The sequence below is a fragment of the Acomys minous genome (assembly GCF_964271855.1).
Source record: "Acomys minous genome assembly, chromosome: 2".
NCBI classification, from domain to species: domain Eukaryota; kingdom Metazoa; phylum Chordata; class Mammalia; order Rodentia; family Muridae; genus Acomys; species Acomys minous.
The window spans coordinates 20,576,323-20,598,821 of NC_140484.1; the positions used below are offsets into that span (position 1 = coordinate 20,576,323).

At 48.3% G+C, this 22,499-nt stretch overlaps 1 protein-coding gene across 18 annotated transcripts in view; it reads left to right on the top strand.

Moving 5' to 3' along the window:
* Positions 1 to 22,499, top strand: part of SORBS1 (sorbin and SH3 domain containing 1) — a 230,501-nt gene that overhangs the window by 204,299 nt on the left and 3,703 nt on the right. For 9 of the 18 annotated variants that reach the window (XM_084749813.1, XM_084749814.1, XM_084749807.1 and 6 more), the window contains 7 exons: positions 1,410 to 1,524; positions 1,661 to 1,786; positions 4,500 to 4,697; positions 6,068 to 6,820; positions 16,505 to 16,564; positions 17,138 to 17,328; positions 20,621 to 20,733. In XM_084749813.1, coding sequence (XP_084605939.1) covers positions 1,410 to 1,524; positions 1,661 to 1,786; positions 4,500 to 4,697; positions 6,068 to 6,820; positions 16,505 to 16,564; positions 17,138 to 17,328; positions 20,621 to 20,733 — 1,556 coding nt within the window. The remainder of the gene's footprint in view (positions 1 to 1,409; positions 1,525 to 1,660; positions 1,787 to 4,499; positions 4,698 to 6,067; positions 6,821 to 16,504; positions 16,565 to 17,137; positions 17,329 to 20,620; positions 20,734 to 22,499) is intronic. The other 9 variants (XM_084749803.1, XM_084749805.1, XM_084749804.1 and 6 more) reach the window with 2 other exon arrangements.

Below are 22,499 nucleotides of genomic sequence, written 5' to 3' on the forward strand. Positions count from 1 at the left end.
CCACCACACTGTGTGACACTGAGGCGAGAATTAGGAACACTTCAAGGAGAGGGTTTTGGCACACGAGTAGCCAGAGGCATTCCCTTTTCACAGAGATGAAGGTCCAGGGTCCTTTTATGTGCACTGACTTGGTTTTAGAACCTGACTCCTAACACAGGATCCACAAATGCCTCCTTGTGTGCTTTTGCCCAGCTCCAAGCTGACAGTTTATAAAGTTTCCACCCTGCCTTGTTGTTTAGCTAGTGTCCCTCATGCTGGGATTCCTTGGACACTGCAAAGCTGCCACACCCCTTCCAAATGACAGTGAGAAACCGTCTTCTCATGGGATTGGCCTGGCGCAAAAATGAAAATTACTTAGACATTTTTCTTTTTAATTCAAGAAAAGTTCCATTACAATTTTGTTCTGTTTTTTCTTTTGTTTATCATTTATCTTTTTTTTATTTCTCCCGAAAACAGAAAGTGTCCTGGTTAGATGTCAATACTGACACAGCTGAGGCAAACAAAGAGATGGTTGTGGAAGAGTTTGAGGGAAAGACACAAACAGCATTTGAAAGAACATCCGTTTTTGTTTCTCTTATTTTCCGTGTTGAGAAGGAAGGAGGGCGTGACTACAGAGCATCCACTGTGCCGGGTGTTTGACCTGCAGTTTGCAGCTGCATTCTCCAGCCTTGGTTTCGCTGCTCTGGTCAGATAAAGGAGCAGTGTCCCTGAGGGCTCACGCTTCTTGAACTTGTAAATCTCTGAACTTGGCTTGAACTCAGCTCTGCCCAACTTCAGAGCTTTCTAGTACAGGCTGATGGAGATGGATGGGGAAGTAGGGGAATGGGAGGATGACAGGAAGATGCCGGAATGTCATAACCCTAAGTGCTTCAGGCATGCTTAGCTGCAGCACACAGGGGAGCTGTGAAGGGAGACATTTCCCCATTGAATAAGTGTAAATTAAGGCTGCTGGGGGGGGTTGGGGGGGTTGGGGGGTTGGGGGTGGGGGGGGGCTGGGGGGTTGGAGGGGTGAGGGGGCTGGGGGGGTGAGGGGTGGGGGGGTGGGGGGTGGGAGTGGAGGTGGGGGGGTGGGGGAGCGGGCTCCACCATGGTACATCTCTCTCTAAGACAGAATTCCCCCGCAAAATGCATTAAGAAAATCACAACAAACTATTAAGGCCTCTGAGCCTTTCTAGCACTAGTAAGTTTGTTTGTTGACAGCCACTCATTAAAAGGCTAGAAAAATGCCCAATGTGATATAATTTCCTGGCAGTTGGGGTTTGCACTTCCAAGTATGGAGCCTCCCATCTTCTGGAACTTTGTCCTGTTTGAACTCAGGCCCTTTTGATTCTTGCACTAAAAGCCTAAAAGTGTCTTCCCCACACCCATATTGACACATCAGCTAAAAGACAGTGACCTTCTGTCAACAGGGAACTGCCTCTGCAGAAAGGAGACATTGTTTACATCTACAGACAGATTGATCAGAACTGGTACGAAGGTGAACACCATGGCCGGGTGGGAATCTTCCCACGCACCTACATCGAGGTACCACCACCTGCAGCCCCACCCTTCTCTGGAAAAGCCCAGCATGCCCCAAACACCCTTTTCTTACCATGCCCTTGTGTTTTCTCCCCTTCTGGTCCTCTCCTTGCTTTCTTCTTGGCTGTCTTTCCTTTCTCAGCTTCTCCCTCCAGCTGAGAAGGCTCAGCCCAGAAAGTTGGCTCCCGTGCAGGTTTTGGACTATGGAGAAGCCATTGCAAAGTTTAACTTTAATGGTGACACACAAGTAGAAATGTCCTTCCGAAAGGTAAGCCATGCATTTCATCCTGGCTTTGGGGTCTGTGAATGGTGGCGTTACCTGAGGGGTGTGAGGTGGCCATAGCTCCCAGTCTCTAGCCTTAAGAACAGAGTGGAGAGCCGGGCGTGGTAGCTCACCCCTTTAATCCTAGCACTCGGGAGGCAGAGGCAGGTGGATCACTGTAAATTCTAGGCCAGCCTGGTCTACAACGTGAGTCCAGGACAGCCAAGGCTACACAGAGAAACCTTGTCTTGAAAAACCAAAAAAAAGGGGGGGGGAGGGGAATTGGTCATGCATTGCAGTAAGGGGATCAGAAACTTTTCTGAGATGAGATTTTATTTATTTTATGTGTATGGCTGCCTTGCCTGCGTAGGTACCACATACACGCAGTGCCTGTGAAGGCTAGAAGAAGCTGTTAGATTCTCTAGAGCTGGAGTTACACAGGGTTGAGAGCTACCAAATGGGTTCTGAAAAACCAAACCCAGATCCTCTGGAGGAACAGCCACTACTCCTAACTGCTGAGCTGTCTCTCCATCTGTCAGTATTTTGTAAAATTAACCACACAACTCAGAATTTAACCTGAGTTCACCAATTAAAGCCAGTGTTTATGGCATCCTAGACATCACGTATTAACTGTGTTCAACCAACATTTAGGTTGGTGACTTGCTTTAGGTTTATAATGTATCCATAAACCAAGTGCGAAAACAGGCCCTTGGTTCCAGGAGGAATTTTAAGGCTTTGAAGCCAGAAGTCAGGTTATCAGTTATGAGGAGCTAAATACTTGATCTAAGCCTTCACTACCTCATCAAAAAGAGAGAGAGGCCTCTCTGGGTGTTGTAAGAGATCTGAAAGAAGCAGAGTTGGGCCTGGCCAGTGCTCGGTCCACAGGCGGGGGCAAGGCTGCCACCACTGTTGTTGCTACAGAGGAGCTCAGCCTGCTTAGTGCGACCGCAGTGACCCTGTGGGTATTGGGACGTGGGGAGAGTTTCCCATTCTCATGGACGAAGACTTTCTTTCCATGCCATGATTCTCCAGCATTGAAGTACTGATTTTATTGGGGATCAAGAGAAGTTAGCTCCCCTGCCTTGGAAAAAGATAAGCAACCACATACAAAGAAGAATCTGGAAGTTCTCTAATTGCCCATTGACAGGGATCCATGATTAAGTCATTATATATGTCGTCAATTAAGGTTTTATAACATCTGTACAAATGGGGAATTATGTGAGGCTTTGTTCCATATACCTGTTTTCCCCACACTGGGAGGCAGAGACAAGGAAGAGGATAGTGATGAGTTCAAGGGCATATGGCTGCTTAGCAAGGTGTGTGTGTGTGTGTGTGTGTGTGTGTGTGTGTGTGTGTGTGTGTGTGTGCGCGCGTGCTCACACACGTGCACTCGCACATGCACACGCCTTGGTGTGGTAAAGATGGTTCACTCTGTACAATTACTGAAAAGTATATAGGGTGAGGGTGCATGGCTCACTCGTACTCACCATACAAACTTTTAAGACTTGAACTCAATCTTCAGAATTCACGTAAGTGCACGGTTGTCCTCCGACCCCCACACAGGTACTGTCGCAAAGGTGTCCCCTCACACCAACCATAAACACAACAACAATAATAATTAATAATAATAATAAATGAAATTTGAAAGAAAAGCATGCACGAGAATCAAAATAAGGTACGTAGTCAGCTTCCATAGAGGAGGGCAGGGCGAGTCTAAATCACACTCATAGAGGTAAATCTAGAAAGCACCTCTGTCAAAATATTTACAGTGGTAATTCCCCCAGGGATAGCATAATAGGGGGGCCGATTGTTTTCTGCTCCATTTATTTTTATTTTAGCTTTTCTGTGACATAAAAATGAAGTATATAAAACATCTAGAGAGCCTTCTGGGGGTCGGCTGAGATGGGCAAAGGCACTAGCTGCCAAGACTGGGGATCCCACTCCATTTTGCTGTGCCACTAGCATTCTCCAACCACATATACATGCATACATATATATATATATATGCCATATATAATTTTATATTAATTTTATATGTATACATATGCATATACATACATGTATATAAGAGAAATAACCTTCTGAGTTGGGTGTGGTGGCTCACACCTGTAGTCTTAGCACTCAGAAGGTTGCATTTGGATTAAGAAGACTTGTTAGGAGCTGAAGGCCAGCCTGGGCTACATAGGTAAGTATGGGCCCTGTCTCCAAAAAAAGCAAAGGCTATAGAGTTGGCTGCAGGCCTGAGAGCACTTGGTGTTCTTGCAGAGGATACACATTCTATTTTCAGCCCCCACATGGTGGCTCCCTGCCATCTCTACTTCCAGCTCTGCGTGCTCTCTCTGACTTTCACAGGTACCAGTCACGTTCATGATGGGCTTACTTACAAGTGGACAAAACGTTCACACCAATACAGTTAGGTTAGAATAACGTAATAACTAAAAGAACAAGCCAAAACACAACCCTCACAGCCTTTGCCTTGCCGATGAAGGCTGAATGTGTGACCGCTCTCTGTTCTAAAGGAGCCTAAGCTTAATTCCTTGGTTAAGGAAGCTCTGCTGTGTTAGCATCCCCAACCCCTCTGCTCTATCCAAGGCCAATAGAGACGGCTCCCCTGAGCATATGGTATGGGGAAGGATACAGGACAGTGCAGGATGCAGGCGGGGACCTCAGATGGGCTCCAGTGTGGTGCTTCACGGGCTCTTGCTTGGGTGTCTTACAGGGGGAGAGGATCACGCTACTCCGTCGGGTGGATGAGAACTGGTACGAAGGCAGGATTCCTGGGACGTCCCGCCAAGGCATCTTCCCTATCACCTATGTAGACGTGCTTAAGAGGCCGTTGGTGAAAAACCCCGTGGATTACATCGACCTGCCTTATTCTTCTTCTTCCCCAAGTCGCAGTGCCAGTGCAAGCCCACAGGTACCTAAGCTTTCCTCGTCGGCTCGGAGTTTTCCTCCCTGGCTGTGCCGATGGCACACAGCCCCTTCTGGAATGGCTCACTGAGGCTCTGATTAAGACTTGCCTACCGCAGGGCCGGCTGGGGGCGTGGGGTGGGGAGTTGTTCTCATACATGGTCCTGGTGCTTTCCTAGCACGCTAAAGTATCTGAAGGAAAAGGAAGAGTCTAAAGTAATGGCTGTGAGAGGAAAGGAAAGCAAGTGACGTAAGCAGTTTGTGCATCCCTGTGAGGCTGGCGGTACGGTGACCACCCCTGTATGGCCCAGCAGGCTGCTCTTTGCAATGTTGTCCGTCAAGAATGGCTTACAGGTGACAGCGGTTGGAAGATAATTTCGGGCTCTCATCCTTAGACATGTAGGCCAGATTCAAAGAGCTTCCGCAAGCAGTCACTGCACCCAAGTTGGAAGAGAAACTTAGAGTGTATCAGGTCAAAGGACATAGTTTGTAGGCATAGTAACAGTTTTGCTTTTCTGATAATTAACTATGAGCATAATTGTTTAAAATGTTATTTCATTTGATGTACTCTCCCACTTTCCCAAATCCAACAAGAGAAATCTAGCGGGGTGGCACCCTGTGGAATGAAATCAGAGGAGGATGGCTGGGAGACTTTAGGACGTGGCGCTAGCATGGTGCCTCTTTTCTCCCGTCCTCTGTCATTTCCTTCCCTCCCCATGCTGGTCAGCGACACAGCAGAGAGTACTTGGCGCAAAGCATGAGACGAGCTTTCCTGAACAGTGGGGACCGCGTCCTACCATCTCACACGACAGAGTGTGAGACTGGACAGGGAATTTTCACTTGACTGTGGCCAAGAGGGATTGTAAACACGAAGTGACCACGCAGTTTCATGCTTCTCTCTGGAGGCCTCTGCTGAGCTGAAGCCAGGGCCCGGGCGGAGGCTGTCCACCTAACCCTGCAGTTCTGGGTCAGGGCTGTGGTTGCAGAAATGGGTTAGCTGCCCGGGGTGGGGCACTTCCAGTGTTTTCCTTTGGAATGTGACTCTGCAGAGCAGGCCAGCCCCACCCACAGCTGTCCGATGGGATGGGAGCCTCTTCCATCTCCATGCCATTTACCTCTCCTCCCTCCACCCCACCTCCACACACTCACTTACACACTCACTTACACACTCACTTACACACTCAGCCACCTGGCAGTTCGTCTCCCAGCCTCACCAGATGATTTCTGTTCTGGACACCAGGGTGTCCTGTTCACCGTCTCTACTGCATTCTTCTTTATGCCCCTTGCGGTTGTTTTCCTCCATTCTCCTTTATGCTGACACTCTTGTCTTTGCTTCTTTCTTTTGTTTTCTTCTCTCTCTCTCTTTTTCTTTTTAAGTGTCCTAGTCACAGCAAGCTCATCATGCCAGCCCCTTCATCTCTACCCCACCCCCGCCGAGCCCTGTCCCCTGAGATGCACGCCATCACCTCCGAGTGGATCTCGCTGACTGTCGGGGTCCCGGGCAGGCGTTCTCTGGCCATGACACCACCCCTGCCTCCTCTGCCTGAGGCTTCTGTCTATGACACGGACCACTTGGCATTGTCAGCGAGGGCCCGTCCCTCCTTGCCACTCAGCCTCCCCTATTCAAGTCGGTCAGATCACTCCACCCTGCGCTCAGTGGTTTCCCCTCTGGCCCTGCCTCCACCCCACAAAGCCTACTCACTGGTACCCAGTGCCCAGGCTCCTCTTCACGTCAATGGAGATGGTGGTGTTCACAGTCACCAAGATGGCTTCTCCCAGCCACCACTTGGGAACTCTGATAGGGTCATCTCCGAGCTTAGTGATGCCTTTAGCAGCCAGAGCAAGAAACAGCCCTGGCGAGAAGATGGACCATATGAGAGGAAAGCAGAGAGCGAGGCAGGTGAGAGATGGCCTGGTGGACCCAAGATCTCTAAGAAGAGCTGCTTGAAACCTTCAGACGTGGTCAGGTGCCTGAGTTCTGAGCAGAGACTCCCAGAGCTCCACACTCCTGAGGACAGCCAGTCCTGCAGGCCTCTGAGTAGCCCTTCCCCAACGTGGGAGGCTGGGCCATCAGAGCTGCACAGAGGTGTCGAGGCTGACAGGAAGGCTGCTCAGAGTGGTGTGAGCCAGGTAGGCCTGCAGCATGACTGGTGGTGCCTTGGCCTCTTGCTTGGCTTGGTTGGCCAGATCAGGTGTCTCGACCCCTGGTCCATTAACCGAGGCCAAGTGGGTGCCTGTGAGATCTGTTTGCTTGCCTTGGAAGCGAAGGGGTGACTTAGAGGGAAGGGAGGGGATGTGGATTAGAGTGTCTACTGGGGATAGGATAGTTCAGGGAAGCGCAGTCTGGCCTCTTGAGATGATTTGAAAGTATTCTTCCATTGACAGCTGCTACCCTGGCACAAAAGCCCAGGAGCAGGAGGGACTTCCTCGCATCCCAATCATGTCCTAGCGATTGTCCTTGGCTTGCTTTGACTAACACAGCTGAGAACACCAGGCTTTGGTGTGACGTGGTGTGGCTTTCTTGTGAGATGCACTGTTTCCATAGCCCATGGCACTCAGTTTTGTCAGGTCTTTGTCTTGTCTTGTGTTTGTGTGGGACCAGAGGGCCATGTTCACAGTGAGCAGAGACATTTAGGTTCTTAGGAGGTGGTAGAATATGGGGGCTTCTGATGTCCTTGCAGGTTACTGCTTGGTGTCCTAGGTTTTGAGGGTTAGGGTTAGGGTTAGGTGATGGTTCTTCTCTTGAAGTGAACTACACAGATTTCAGCGTATAAACCATGGGGCGGGGGGCACCTTAGGCTGTTTTGAAGGGACATTAATTTGATAACTAGACAGGACATTGTTAAGTTTTGCTTGTGTTATTTGATACCCAGAAAGTCAGAGACTTTGGGCACCTTTTTCATAGTAACCAGATTTGAGTACCACTTCCATCTAACTACTGTGATGGGAATGGTTCACCCTCTCAGAGACTCAGTTTCTGGCTTTTGAAGATAAGTTACTTCTAGGACCAGGGACATTATAGAACCTCAAGAGAACCAAGTGCTTTCCCAAAGCCACCACTAAGCTGTTTATCATCTGTTGTGTACAGTAGCCACAGTGGCCTGTGCTCCTCCCTCAGACCTCCAGATGTCCTGTTCCCCCTTATAGCTCTGTTTGGTCTTTGAGTATTCAAGATGCTCCTGGTACTGGTCTATGGACAGGGTCCAGAATGTTGAGTCCATATCCAGTGACAGTGGTGGACACCGTTGTGCCACCTGGCCAGTCACAGGAGCACAGAGGCATGAGACATAGCACGCTGGACCTCCACAGGCTGGTGTGTCTGGTGTGGAGATCACTGAGGGTGATCAGTTTGCAGCAGTTCACATGGAATTGGTCTTAGACTACAGAAAGTTAGTAAGCACTTCTCTCTCTCCCCCTCCCTCCCTCCCTCCCTCCCTCCCTCCCTCCCTCTCTCTCTCTCTCTCTCTCTCTCACACACACACACACACACACACACACACACGTATACGCGCACCATAGTTACACATGTATAAAGTAGGGGTATAAGCAAACAGCCCACCCCTCCCTGGAAGGGCTATTGTGATGATTAATAAAATAGTAAGTATCAGAAGAGTACTTGGCATACGGTCAGTCTCCGCTACACAAGCTTCCTGCTATGGCTTTTGTACAAGGTTGGCCAGTCTCTTAGTGTGGGGGCTGTGGGGCAGGTGCTCCTGAACTGTGTACTCTAAAGAAAAGTGTCTGTCTGATTAAGAGGAAGAAACTAGTTCATTGCTTGAAGAGGTAGTGAGGTTGCCGGTTGAAAAGAATGAGATGTCTGACAAGGAGCGGTTCACAGATCGAGCTAAGGTTCCTGGAGCCCTCCTGATGGCCAGGAGTGAGTCATCACAGCAAACCCTGGCCCAGGACCCAGTGTGTGCAGGAAGTGCGCACAGTACGGAAGCACCAGTGAAGTTCAGGGTGCACGCTTCCTGCTTCCTGCCAAGGACAGGAGTGGAGTAGCTGGCAACACTGGAGATTGTGTTGATTGGAAGGCCAGGCTTGTTGAGGATTGGCTCGCCTTTCTTGGTGAATCTCGGGACACTAGGTGCATCACTTCCTGTCCCCTCCCTTCCTCCTGCCTTCCCAGCACAAGCCATTTCCCCATGGATATGGGGAAGCCATGATCTGCTTGGTTGCTCTTGAGAATTAAGGGTGTCCGGGGGTGGGGGTGGGGGCAATTCTATACACATTCCTCTCAGCCTCTCACTCCACCCAAGGTGGCTCTGCCATGGGTCCTTCGCAAAGGACTCTGTCCTCTTGAGACCTGTTTGGCTGACAGACAAGCTAAAGATGGAAAGGACTTACTTCATCACCTGTTCTCTAGTGGCCCTGTCAGGACGTGACCTCAGGCTGTGTCACTTGTCTGGGCCAGTGCATTCCAGTATTGAGAAACTTGCCAGCTGCTCTTCTCTTTGATGAGTTACAAGGTCCGCTTGTCCTCTTGTTGGGCTGAGGGGCTGGGTTGAGCGTCTGACCGGTAAACAGAACATTAAGTGAAAAGGTAGTCCGAGATGTTGTGGTTATTCATTCCTTCTTCTAAATGTCCAGTGTCTAGCAATGCGGTAAGTGCCCCAGGGAGCCGAAAGTCTTGGCCATCACAGCAGATTTCCTCTCCCTCCCTGGGCTTGGAAGACCTCCCTCGTGACATGGTCCCCTAGACAACAAGGCAGCCTTGTCTCCCAAAGCCTCCCCAGCTTTTGTGCCTGCTGGTGTGCCTGCTGGTCCTTCACACTTCCTGTAGATGTTACTTTTCCTAGGAGGTCTTCCGTGACTACCTCCCCAACCCCTGCATAGCTGGGTGAAGAGCTCTGAGCCTGACCCCGGTGGTGAGCATGCTCTCCTGCATCAGCTCCTCTGCAGGCCTGGGCTCCTGTAGAGCACTAAGGCCCTAGGTCAGGGACCGTGACATCTGATCTATGGAATGTGCTCGGTAAATATTTGTTGAATGAAATAAAATATTAAAAAAAAAAAAAAAAGCTGAGCACAACCAGAAGAATTTGTGATATTGACTGCGGAGTCACCCCTGTTCACAGTAGTTATAATGCAAAAGAGAGACCGAGTACAGTCTGTCCCGGAAGCTGAAGGTTGGAAGACAGACTAAGCACAGGAGGAGAAAGGTGATTACAAAGTAGCTTTTTTTGGGGGGGGGGTTTAAAGAATAGGACGTTTGTTTCCCCATAGATACAGTGGAATGCAGCTGATACTCAAAGGTCCCGAGATGGGAGGCACAAAGTGCATGTGGGGAAGGGTGTGTTCCTGGATTCAACAAGTCTTGGATGAGCCTACAGATGGATGGATGAGAGGGCTCCTGTTAAGAGGCCAAGGACCACAGCTTGGCCGATGCCTGTCTATGGCTCCAGCCTTCACCGTACCTCTTCAGGGCACGGAAGTCATCTTCCTTACTGTTCCTTGACCATTGCTGCTCGGTCCTTCCTCCATCGCTTTCCTTCCCCTGGGTCACCTGCCCACATCCCGACGTTCCGGGTGTGTGAACTCTTGCGGAAGATGCTTTGACGTCCCAGTCATTTCTCCTGTCAGAATGCTTTCACTTTGGGTCAGGTTTGTTTTCTCTGAATGACAGAAGGGGTAAATCAGTGCCAGGGTCTCTAGGGAGCCTGGGAAGAGCACGGGTCTCCAGGTTCTGGTTCTGGCTCTGCCATCAGTCTGCTGAGTGTATGAGTCACATCTCCTTCCCAACAACTTCCTTGTCCCTAAACAAAAGATGCTGACGTGGGAACTGCACTTCCTTTCAGCTGTGGTATTCTGTGGTGAGGTGAGGATCCCACATGAATTTCAGTCGAAAGGAGAAAGAACATACAGAATGTTAAGTCCAGGCTTTATTCTAGACCACTGAAACCCAAACACTTTGCTTTTACTTGTTCTTTGAGTGATGACTTTGTTGACTGGACAGTAACACACATAGGTACACACAAAAACACACCCAGGAGATCACGATTAATCGTCATGTTCTTGGATTCTGTTTGGTATAATTTTGGCTAATAGCATGTAGGGCAGCTAATCTGGAAAGTAAACGTGCAGATCATGTGGGAAATCCCGCCATTAGCACCGCCGAGTATTTACTGCGTCTCCCCAAGGGAGGAGCAACTTGCTGACTGATATTTGGAGTTATGTATAAGAGTGCCGGACATCTGTAAGAAGCCTTGTTGGATTTCTACATTAAACCAGGTATCCCTGTGCTCCTAGAACTTGGGATGTAGAGGCAGCAGGACCAGGAGGAGGAGAGGTACAACTTAGCAAAAACAGAAGATGTGCTTTGGCAACCACGTGGGAACTAAGTCAGTTCCCAGGAAGATGCAGACAAAGGCAGGGGCCTGGCTAGAGCATGGAAATCAGAAGTGGAAGGGAAACATGAGGTGGAACTTGTAAGAACAAAAGGGAAGTTGGAAGTATTAGAACACAGACACTCACGCACGCACGCACGCACGCACGCACGCACACAAGATATATTAAGATTTCAAAGATGGGAAATATTTGCTTTGACTCACTCAGAAGGGAAGTCTCTAAGCACGCCCAGCGAGTATTAAGAGTTTATGGGAGAGACACTGGACACTTTTTACAAAATCTCCTGCAAGTGTGCTCACCACTTAATGGCGGGAAGCCAAGACCAGAAGCCACAGTGTCCACCTCTACTGTGGTGCTAGAAGAAATGGCCTGCACCTGTAGAGATACAGATGCCTGCAGCAGAGTGCTGCAGAGGTGACCTTTCCTCAGCATCCCTGCCTTGACTAGCTAGCTGGCTTGGTGGTGATGACGTTTCCCTCTGGCGAGACACCTAAAGGATCGAGGGGTAGGGGGTGAATGCGCAGAACTCAGAATCCAGGAACCAGATGGCCAGATAGAGTGCAGATAGCATACTGGACCACTTACCACAGACCACATGATTAGGACCCAGCTCAGGCAGTGCCTGATGTGTGATACTGAGGAAGCAGGAAAAGGACAAGAGATAAATGATGCCTTCCCACCTAAGAGAAGAACATGGCGGCTTAGGGTGGGAGAGTCATTTTGCTACAGTTGTATCGATTGAGAATTTAGGAATTTGGGGGCCAGCGAGATGCTTTAGTATATAGTAAAGGCACGTGCCACCAAGCCTGATGAGCCGAGTTCAATCCCCAGGACCCCTATAGTGGAAGGAGAGAACTGGCTCCCAGCGGTTGCTTCTTTTATGTGTGCACCATGGCACATGCACCTTCCCCACCAATGTATCTTCAATTAAAAAAAAAATTAGAAAACATGGGGTGTGTACTTGACACATTAATGCCTCTCTTTATTCTCTTTGTTATGAAGAAAAAGTAGGAGGTTGCCTTAGAGTGCCTTCCGGTTCTTCACTCCTGAGCCACACGCCTGCCATCTCCCCCGTAAGACAGACATGGGGAAGGTTGACAAGGTCTGACCCGAGCAGCAGGAGTGTCGCTGAATGTTAGAAACAGATTCACATTACAACGAAGTCAGTGTGTTGGTCTGCAGGGAGTTCACATCTAAGCAGCGAGGAGCCCACAGACTTGTCAGCAGCTAACTCTATAGTGAAATGGCCATCTTTTTCTCGTTGGCTGTTGTCAGAGAACTCAGCAGAGCCAGAAGCTTCTTTGCTGGTTCTCTGGAGACTTCCTGGAACAGAAACCCAGGAGCTTGGGTCATCCAGGCCTCCCCACTCCACCGCCATAGCTACCTACGTTTCATGTACCGCTATCCTTGAACATTTACACAAGTGAGTTCTGCATCTGTGTCTGGAGGCTGTGAGCTGACAAGTGGAGGGCTGCCTCCCTTGCACAATCCCACTATTTATTCTAGAATTCGAAGTCTTTGCTCAGAAGACCCCGTCTGGGAACCCAGGTTGTTCCTTGTCCCCTTAGGAGACCAGTGCAGGTTGCCATGATGTGGGGTGGATTCTGAGGAGGCAGAGGGTAGGATGTAACTAGAGCAACGCCATCTCGAAGGCTCAGGGCCTATCAACAGGACAGCAGACTGCTGCTGTGCGTGTGGTGGCCCGGGCCACACAGGGGCTGGGTGTCTGTCCCACGCACTCCCCCAGAGTTCTCTGGCTCGTGTGCAGCTTATTTTGGACTTTAGCCTTTGGCTCACCCCCCCAGAGCTGGAACAGGACGCTTAGTAACTGCAGGGGCACCAGGTGCTTTCTGGGTCCAGAGGGGATTAACAGCTCCAGGGAAGCTAAGGTCAGATTTCTGACAGACTCCAAGCTGAAGACAGACAGCAGGGAAGACAGACAGCAAGGGACACGCACAGCATTCTTAGGGACAATGGATAGAGCACCCTGTCTTGTGACTGGGTCCAGGGTTCAGAGAAGGCAATTTCTGCATCAGCAGCTAGCTCCTGCGTATGACTGGTGTGAGGTGAAGGGAGTGCAGTGTGTGCTCGCTTGAGTGTGTGCATGCACACACCTTGCACGTTGGACTGGTTGATGTTTTTCCAGGCACATGGAAAGCTGGAATGTGACTACAGAATCCAGGATGTACGCAGCATGAGCTAATAGGCCTTTTATTCTTAGCACCAGCTGGGTCCTGATGAGAACACAGATCTGCTCTTAGGCTTAAGGAAGGGCAGGCTTGAAGCAGTGGGGGAGGACACTGTCCGTAGAAAGGGCATGCGATGCGCCCGTGTAGTTTACAATGTCCTAACAGCCGTAGGGGAACAGAATAAGTGAGTTACTTTTAATAACGTATACCGTTTAATCCAATGTATTATGGGCTGTTTTTTACATTTTAAAAAAATTTTTGAGCCAAGTTTTTGAAAACCAACGTTTATTTTTCAACTGTAGCACATTTCACCTCTGTACTTGTGGTATCTCATGTGCACGGAGCCGCCTGTGACTGCTGGTGCCTCACGGACAACACAAGCCCAGAGGAGGAACTGCAAAGCTGGCTTGTGTTAGAAAGTGGGACAGGAAAAGCGAGAGCGTGTGCCTAGAGGGAGAAAATCCTCCGAGGATAAACAGCCTTTCCAAGTGAAGAGCTGATCCAGGCAATGGGTGTCGGTGGTGGCTTCTAGCTACGCAGGAGCTCCCTCCCTCCTGCCACCCCTGCCCTCACCCCTGCCCTCACCCCTGCCCCCACCCCCGCTCCCAATGGGTTTACATTCCAGCTATGCGAGCTGCTTCACCAAAGCTACACAGGGAGAAACTGAATCTGATGATATTTACTGTGGCTCCTTCCTTCATTTATCCAACACTAAGTGGGGAACCCAGTCCTTCCGACCTCAGGAATGTAGTCTCTCTGGACATTAGAGCCGGGATGATGGTTCTCTTCTGCTTTGGGTATGGCCAGAGAGCAGAGGAGCTACTAACTGAGCCACTGACAGCCCTCTAGTACTGTGGCTCCTTGGTTAATACCAGAGGCTATCGTCTATGGTGCACTATATTGTCTATAGGCGGAAGTACCTTTGAGCATCTAGACCAGCGGTTTTCAACCTACGGCTCTAGACCCCCACAGCGACCACACATCAGACATTTACATTATGAGTCTTAACACTAGCACAATTATAGTTGTGAAGTAGCAATGAAATACTTCGCTGGTTGGGAGGTCACCACAACAGGAGGAACCATGGTAGTGGGTCACAGCATTAGGAAGGTTGGGGACCACTGACCTAGAGTAAAACATTCAGGAAGAGAAGTCAGAGTCTGTGCTTCTGTAGGCCCTGGGTGACACACTGCTCTTCAGTACCTCGACTAGCTGATGGAGACGTTGCCACCATCATCTCTCAGATGGCTGTCTCTACTGGTGGATGGCACTCGCTTTAGAAAGCGGTTCTTTCTGTCTGGTCACAATCTATCGGTATCCTCCACACAAAAGCAGCACACAGAGTTAGCTTCGTTCTTCTGAAAACCCACATAGCAAAGGCTTGGAAATGTTCACCTTCTCCCCTGTTCCAAGTGGAGTCCTTGGCCCAGAGGCAGGGTGGTCTGCGAGTGAAAAACAGAGTCAACTCCAGCCAGCTGGCCAAGGCTGGGAGGTCCTAAGACGTCAATAAAGCAGCATAAAGGGTCCTTCCGTTTTCTCTTCTCTCCTTCTAGCAGCATACAGCCCAGCAGGGGGGGGGGGATGCAGGGTTAATGATAGAACCCGGGAAGGGTTTTAGAGAACTCAAAAGAGTTACTCAAAAACCGGCATGGGGGGGCTGGAGAGATGGCTCAGCAGTTAAGAACCCTGACTGCTCTTCCAGAGGACCTTGGCTTTGTTCACAGCACCCACATCATGGCTAACAACTGTTTCTAACTCCAATTCTAAGGAAATCCAATGCCCTTTTCTAGCCCCCACAGGTATCCCATGTACATATTAAACAAACATACACATAAAAATAAATAAAACTGGGCTGGAGAGATGGCTCAGAGGCTAAGAGCACTGTATACTCCTCCAAAGGTCCTGAGTTCAGTTCCCAGCAACCACCTGGTGGCTCACAACCATTTATAATGTGATCTGATGCCTGTATTCTGGCATGCAGGCATACATACAGGCAGAGCCCTGTATACATAATAACAAATAAATAAATCTTTAAATAAATAAAACTAAAAAAAAATTCCCCAAACAAGCAAAAATGAAAGCAAAACAAACATAGGAGGACGATGCCCGGTGAGGCTGTTGTTCTGCTGGCTGTGCTGCAGGGTGAGGACATCTACAGTGGACATGGACAAGACAGGTGACATAGCAGAATTGAAAGGACAGCCAGGCAGTTCACCTCTCACTAGCTGTATGCTACCGAGGCATGTACTACCCACCTCTCAGCATGCATTTCTCAGAGAACTGTATGATGAGCACATCCTGCCCGTCTCCTGGTTTTGGGGGGATGTAATCACTGGTGACTATGTCAGCTAGCACGCCTGCTAACGTTAAATGGAAGGTAGTGGTTTGAGGGTGAAACAGGTCAAACAGGACAGAGGCAGAAGCCAGGAGATCACTGCACTGCCTGTGTGACCTCGCTTTCTCTCTAGCCCTCTGAAACCAGTGTGGCCTGCGCAAAAGACAGCGGGGCTGCAGTGGTCTGTCGCGATCATTACACCTTACCTGGAGGGTGTCTCCAAAGGTGGACTTCGGAGTATTTATTCACAGAGACTTGCTAGAGCCTGGATTTGAATCCTCCGTGGAGGAAGTGATTTCAAGCTATCTTCCAACAGAGGCTTGACCTCATGGGAGCTCAGCTTAGAAGGAAGGTCTGCGAGGCCTCAGTTCCATATCAACCATATGTAGCCTGGGCTGGTGACGAGCGATGGCTCATTGCTGTGTCTCTCCCAGACCACACTGCTCTGCCTCCTCAGGCAAGCTAAGAACTCATTCTGTATCTCACCAGACTCTGTTACGTGTAGATTCTTTTGAGGTCTCACCTATTACCCAGGAATATCCCAATAGTGATGTAATTATTCAGTCTCTGTGAGTAGCCCAGCGTAGTGGTGCTGAGGGTTCCACTAAGATCGAAGGGTTCAGAGTGGGGTTGGGGGGTGTGGGGTGGGCGGTTGGTTCTGTTTCTAAAGGCAGCCCCTCCCTGTGTCTCTCCTGCCAGTCTGAGGACCTTGGCTTGTCCTTCTCACCTCCCTGCTGCCACGTGTCCCATCTCATTGCCGGATGCTTGCTTCTAACTCTGTACATCTGCGTTTTCTCCTGTGCATCTGCCATGTTGTCATGGAAACCCGGTGTCATCTGAATGTGGTGGTGTGGTACATGTATTTGCTCACGCCTTTTATTTTGAATCCTTTCCAATGTGACATCTGCTAAAATGTCTCCCTTATGATTTGCTTGGTGATCACAGCCTTCTCATCACTCATTGAGCGCAGGACCTGATCTCACAGAATCTGAAAAGAACTATGTGGTAAGATGCCTGCTGAATAAGACTGTGGCTTTCCAAAAGAGAACCTTTACCGACCGCAGCAGCGTGTAGACCAGAGTAACTCCTGGTAAACATCCCGCTGTGGTTTGCAAGAGCCCATGGCTGATTTAGTAAGACCAGGGACTCAGCCACCCTCTACGCCTCTAAAAGAGCGGAGGAATTTAGAGACGGTCCCACTCTGCCTGCAGGTGGGATTAATATGCTAGTGCATGACTGGGGGTCCGTTTCTTGCATTTCTAGCCTGAGATTATTCCAGCTGTAACAGTTATTCACTAATTACAGGCTTTTATGCTGCTGCCTTTTAAAAATAGTCATACTAAATGTCAAATTCCTCTGTATCTTACCTGTCTTTCCATGCCTACCTGGATCCCTCCTGCACTCTACCACTGGATTCTTTTTTTGTTGTTTTTTAACCTGGATCTTCAACTCTGTTTCTCCCTGGACTTACGTGCTTCATCTGGAATGTTACATCTCTTCCTCTCCTTTTTTTTTTTTTTTTGTCCCCACATTGACTGTTTTATGGGGGTTTCTGGATATCGCGGGGCCACCTCACAGGAAGCGGTTTGCAATGAGATCATAAACATTGCCGAGAAATCCGTTCATTACTGCAGCACTGTCTCTCATCCCCTTGACTTCCATCACAAGGTACCCCCTTCTGACAATAAATCATCTTTAATCATTTCTCAGCAACCTCAAGCCCAGCAGCGAAGAGTCTCCACAGATAGGAGTCAGCCCTCACAGGATTTGTAAGTACAGTCTGGGAACTTTGCTTCTTATATTGGTGGCGGACTTTCTGCTTTGGAAAATGGATGTTTGGCTGACTATGTCACAACTGTTGGGGGCGGGGCGGGGCGTGGGGATGAGCTAATTGCTTCCCACTTCTAGGGAAGGCTGTATTTCCTGTCAACCAATAAAGACAGGTGGTAGGTAAATAAAAGAGGTCATGGACTCCTGGGAGAGAGAGAGAGAGAGAGAGAGAGAGAGAGAGAGAGAGAGAGAGAGAGAGAATAAAAAATTAACAGCTGTACCAGGGAGAACAGAAAGAAAGGAACAGTCTCTTCTGAGCTGAAATGAATGAACAGTGTTGATTCATTCACTCATTCGTTAAAAAAAAAAATTGGATTCATCCTGTGGTTTTACACATAGTCGAAAATTCTGTTTGTAGAAGAAGAAAAGTGATTTGAACCAGGTTTCGGGGAAAAGGCGTGGAGTGGGTGGCGTTTGCAGAGCTTGAAGAAGGCTTGTGTGGCCAGCCCATGGTTCAGGGAGGTGAGGTTAGAGACGAAAGTTAAGATGTTAGGGTGGGGACCAGATGCTCAATTGCAGCTGAAACAGGTTGGGATTTTGTTCTGCAGGCATCAGGAAGCCACTGAAGGTCTTTAAAGTGAGGGTCATACTGATGGGGCTTGCTCTAGGAAGATAGCTGTGGCAGCACAGGGAGGGTGGGGTTCAGGAACAAGGGTCAAAGATGCTGGTTAGAAGAAACAAGTCAGTTGTGGTGGGCTTACCTAGAATAGGGGGACTCTGTGTAACTGTGGGTTATGTACTGCCTGTCACCAACAGGCAGACAAGATAGAGAGTAGTCGACAGTGGAGGACAATAAGACAGAGCAGCAAGGACAGGCACAGGTCTAGGAATGCTCATAAACAGAGCAGAGCCCACAGCGTCTGGCCTGCCATGTTGCCTGCCTGAGGGAGAGACCAGGAATAGAAAATGAGAAAGGAACACCAGGCATTCTCACTGGTGACTGGAAAAATGACAGGTGACTGCCTAACAATAGTGGGCGTTCCATCAGAGAGGGCTGAAGAGCCCTAGTTTGATGGTGCATGGGGTAGGGGACCGTAGATCAAGGGACATGGGGACAGGACAGAGTCTCAGGCGTATTTCTGCCAAAGGAGGTGACAAGCTTGAAAGATACAAGTGAGAAGCTGTAAGTGCAGGAAGAGGGGTCAGCATGGCCAGGAGAAGCGGTCCTTGCACACAGTAACAAGGGACAGGATGAGAAGAAACCAACTCAGGTCTGGAGAGGAGGAAGATTTAGATCTTGTCACAACAGAGAATAGGAAGTGCTGTGTTGAGAGTGGGGAACCAGAGCCAGCAGAGGACCTCAGCTGGAGAGTCCCTGAGCTGCAGAGAGGACCATTAGAGCTAAGGGGGTCCATGGCCACAAGGGTGCATGTTTTCTCCAGTCTGTTTCCACCGCCGGCATACAGACCAGAGTTGTTTTCCAGAACATGAGCTGGCAAAGCAGCCACGGTGAAAATTAAGGGACGGGCAGTTTAAAATGCTGGTGAGGACATGTGTTCCACAGCCAGCTGTAGGAACCCAACTTAGATAGGAAATAAATAGAGAAACACTAGGAAAGGTATTCACTAACTCGGAATCCATCTCCACTCAATAGAGACCCTCGCCCTGGCAGCCAGGTTCTTCCACCAGAATCTCAGCACCCTGGGAAAAACAGTGAAAGCAGCTGCTGTGTACTTGGCGCTCCACACGAGCTACTTGGTGCTGGAAGCTAGTGCCACTCGCTTGTGTCTGGTCCCTCTCACTGCACATTGGCACTCACTGACATTACTGGAAATGGCATTTGATTGGCTCATTCGCAAAACTCTGGTGCCACTGTGGTGTTTTAAAATGATGAGCACTCAAAATTGGGACACTGGTGCATGTTAGGTCCCCCAAAGGCATTTGGTGAGGAGGTGAATGAAAACAAGGCTCTCCCTTGATGCCGAAGCTGATGCCCATTTCACAATGAGCCTCACTGTTATCAGGACACAGAACAGTGCAAACCAGATGTCCTAGACCAAAGAGCAAGTCAATAAAAACCTTTCCTCCAACTACCGTTGGGGTGGAACAGAAACAGAAAGCTTTCGGGGTCTTCAGAAAAGAGCCCCACACTTTGAAACACTCAAGATAGTTTTGTTAAACAGTAAGACTGTGTGTGTATGCGCTGTATTGTTATTGTATTATTTATCATTATTTGTTGTTAATTGTTTTGTTTTTTGATATTTTTATTAATTTACTCTCCCATATCCCAGTTTCCCCTCCCTCCTCCTCGTGCTCCTTCCCATCCATTGCACCTCTATTTCTTTTCAGAAAGGGGCAGCAAGCAAACATGGCATATCAAGTTGCAATAAGAGATGTTATATGAATCAATTAATAAAAAAATGTTTAAAAAAGACTAGGCATCTCCCCTCATATTAAGGCCGGACAAGGCACCCCAGTAGGAGGGCAGGGTACAGAAGCAGGCGAAGGTGTCAGAAACAGCCCTCACCCCCTCTGCCAGGAGTCCCACAGAACACCAGGCTACACAACTCTAACACATATGCAGACGGCCTAGTTACACCCATGCAGGCTCTCTGACTGTCGATTCAGTCTCAGTGAGCCACTATGAGTTCAGGTCTGATGACTCTGTGAGGGTTTCTGTGGTGTCTTTGACCCTTCTAGGTCTTTCTCTGTAAGCACAGAGTGGCCTTGGACTCAATGACAGTCTTCTTGCCTCAGCCTTCTACATGCTAAGATCACAGACATGAGCCATTGCACTTGGCTGGGAATGTACTTTTTTTTAAAAAATACATTTTCCCTGCCTATGTATGTCTGTCACCTGTTTTTACAATTGCCTTTTGTTCTCTCATGTGTATGACCAGAATTTAATGCTCCTGGAACTAAATAACTGCTAATTATTCTTAATAATCTACCTATGTTATTCTATTATTTAAAGGGGTGTGGCTGACTTTAAAGGCATTAAAGTGTATAGAGGTGGGGGAGGGGCTGTAGACAATAAATGTCTGCCATAGTAGTGGGAAAAAAAGCTCAGAAGATTAATCATTACATTATCGTTGGGAATTCCCCACCCCTGCCATTCTTAGTTGATTTAATGCATTTCTCCGAGTGCTAACTGCTAGAGAAATAGTACAGTGTTTTTTGTCATTAAATGGGAAGCATTATGTAAATGTTGGGTCCACAGTTTTGGGATTTGTAAATGGTCATTAAACCCTGTGAGTCACTGAGCTACTCACTGGCCCTTTTTTCTTGCAGATGTAGCTACCAAGCGTTATACAGTTATGTGCCGCAGAACGATGATGAATTGGAACTTCGAGATGGAGATATTGTTGATGTCATGGAAAAATGTGACGACGGATGGTTTGTTGGTAAGAATCCCGTCATGCTTTTCTTCCTAGTGGTGTGATGAAGCAAGGACTAGGAATGAAGAGACATATGAAAAAGCAATCTTCTTTGTATAGAAAGCAATCTCCCAGCCCCTGCAGAAATGCTGGGCCACTCAGTCTCAAGGTGGTACAAATGTTCTGAGTGGGATCTAACGCCCAGATATGCCAGTGTCTGTGACACAGACAGCAGGGATCAAATTCTATCATGACTATAAGTTGGGTTCCGTTTATATTTCTATTGTGTTTATGCCTTAAATGTTTACAGATTTTACTTTTAAAGCTCTTAAGAAACAACACAAGAGCCAGGCAGTACTTGGGAAATTTCTAATTTTGATTTCTAAATTTGAGGGCAGCCTGGTCTACTGAGTGAGTTCTAGGACAGCCAGGGCTACACAGAGTAACTCTGACTCGCAAAACCACAAAGAAAGAAAGAAACAAAGAAACAAAGAAAAAGAAAAGAAAGGAAAGCTGGACAGTGGTGGCACATGCCTTTAATCCCGGAGCTTGGAAGGCAGAAGCAGGTGGATCTCTGTGAGTTTGAGGCCGCAGTCAAGGCTATACAGAGAAACGCTGACTCAAGAAACCAAGAAGAAGGAGAAGAAGGAGGAGGAGGAGGAGAAGAAGAGAAGAAGAAGAAAAACACAAGAAACATTTAATTAAGACTAGGTTCCCACATGTGTGGATGTTCCTAAGACCTTTTATTTATTCAAAGCTTCTAATAACTTGAAGAAAAGCAACTAGCTAAAAAAGGTAACAAAGTAGGGTTTAGCATAAGGCTCAGTGGTTTAAAACATGAGGCCTAGGTTTGTTCAGAGGACCACAGACCACACACGTGCACATGCACATACATACACACACATACATACACACATGCACACACATACTCACATGTGCACACACACGCACACACACACACACAAATACACATGTGTACACATCCCAGTGCAATATATGCCTTACAAGAAAGGGAGAGAACATCCTATGTCTATAGAGTCTGCTGCAAGCCCAGTATGCTTCATAGGCCGTCATTGACTTCTCTCCCAAGGACCCCTGTAAATGCAAGAAGTATTTGCCTCATGACAAATTCAAAACATGAGGGCAACAGGATTAGGTAACTATCCCAAGGTCACCCTGATAGCAAATGTCAGACTACCCACCACTTCCCTTCCTTTCTGTTCAGGCCGTTAGTACAGTATGAACCATTGGCTCACCCTTCGCTTCAGTCTCCCACTTTTTCCAGCCCCAGCTTTCATCTGACTTCTCTGGAAGAAACTTCCTGAAGCAGTGTTGGGTCTGGAGCTGTCAGAACAGTGAAGAAAGGAAGGCAGGGAGCTTGGCTGGGGCCTTACCAGCTTCTTAGAAAATGCTCTGTCCTCCCAGAAGGCAAGCCTCCCTGCAGGGTGTTTTACGAAAGTCTTATCAGGATCCAGAAGCCACAGAGCATACTGCAGTCTCATGAAGACAGTAGACATGCCAAGTGTAAAACTGAACATTTTATAGAGGCTGCTTTGAAAAAGTAAAAAGAAATCCATTAAATTGGTTCTGATGTCTTATGAACCCACAGTATTTGGGTATTATCTTTGGAGCACACGGTGTTGTCAGTGATATATTTTATATTGTTTTTATAGTAAGTCTTTGGAAGCTGGTATATATTCTATCCCAATTCTTAGTTGTCATGGGTGAATGGCCTATTAAAAGCTAAGGCTGAGGCAGGAGGATATCATATTCTAAGCAAGCTTAAACTATAC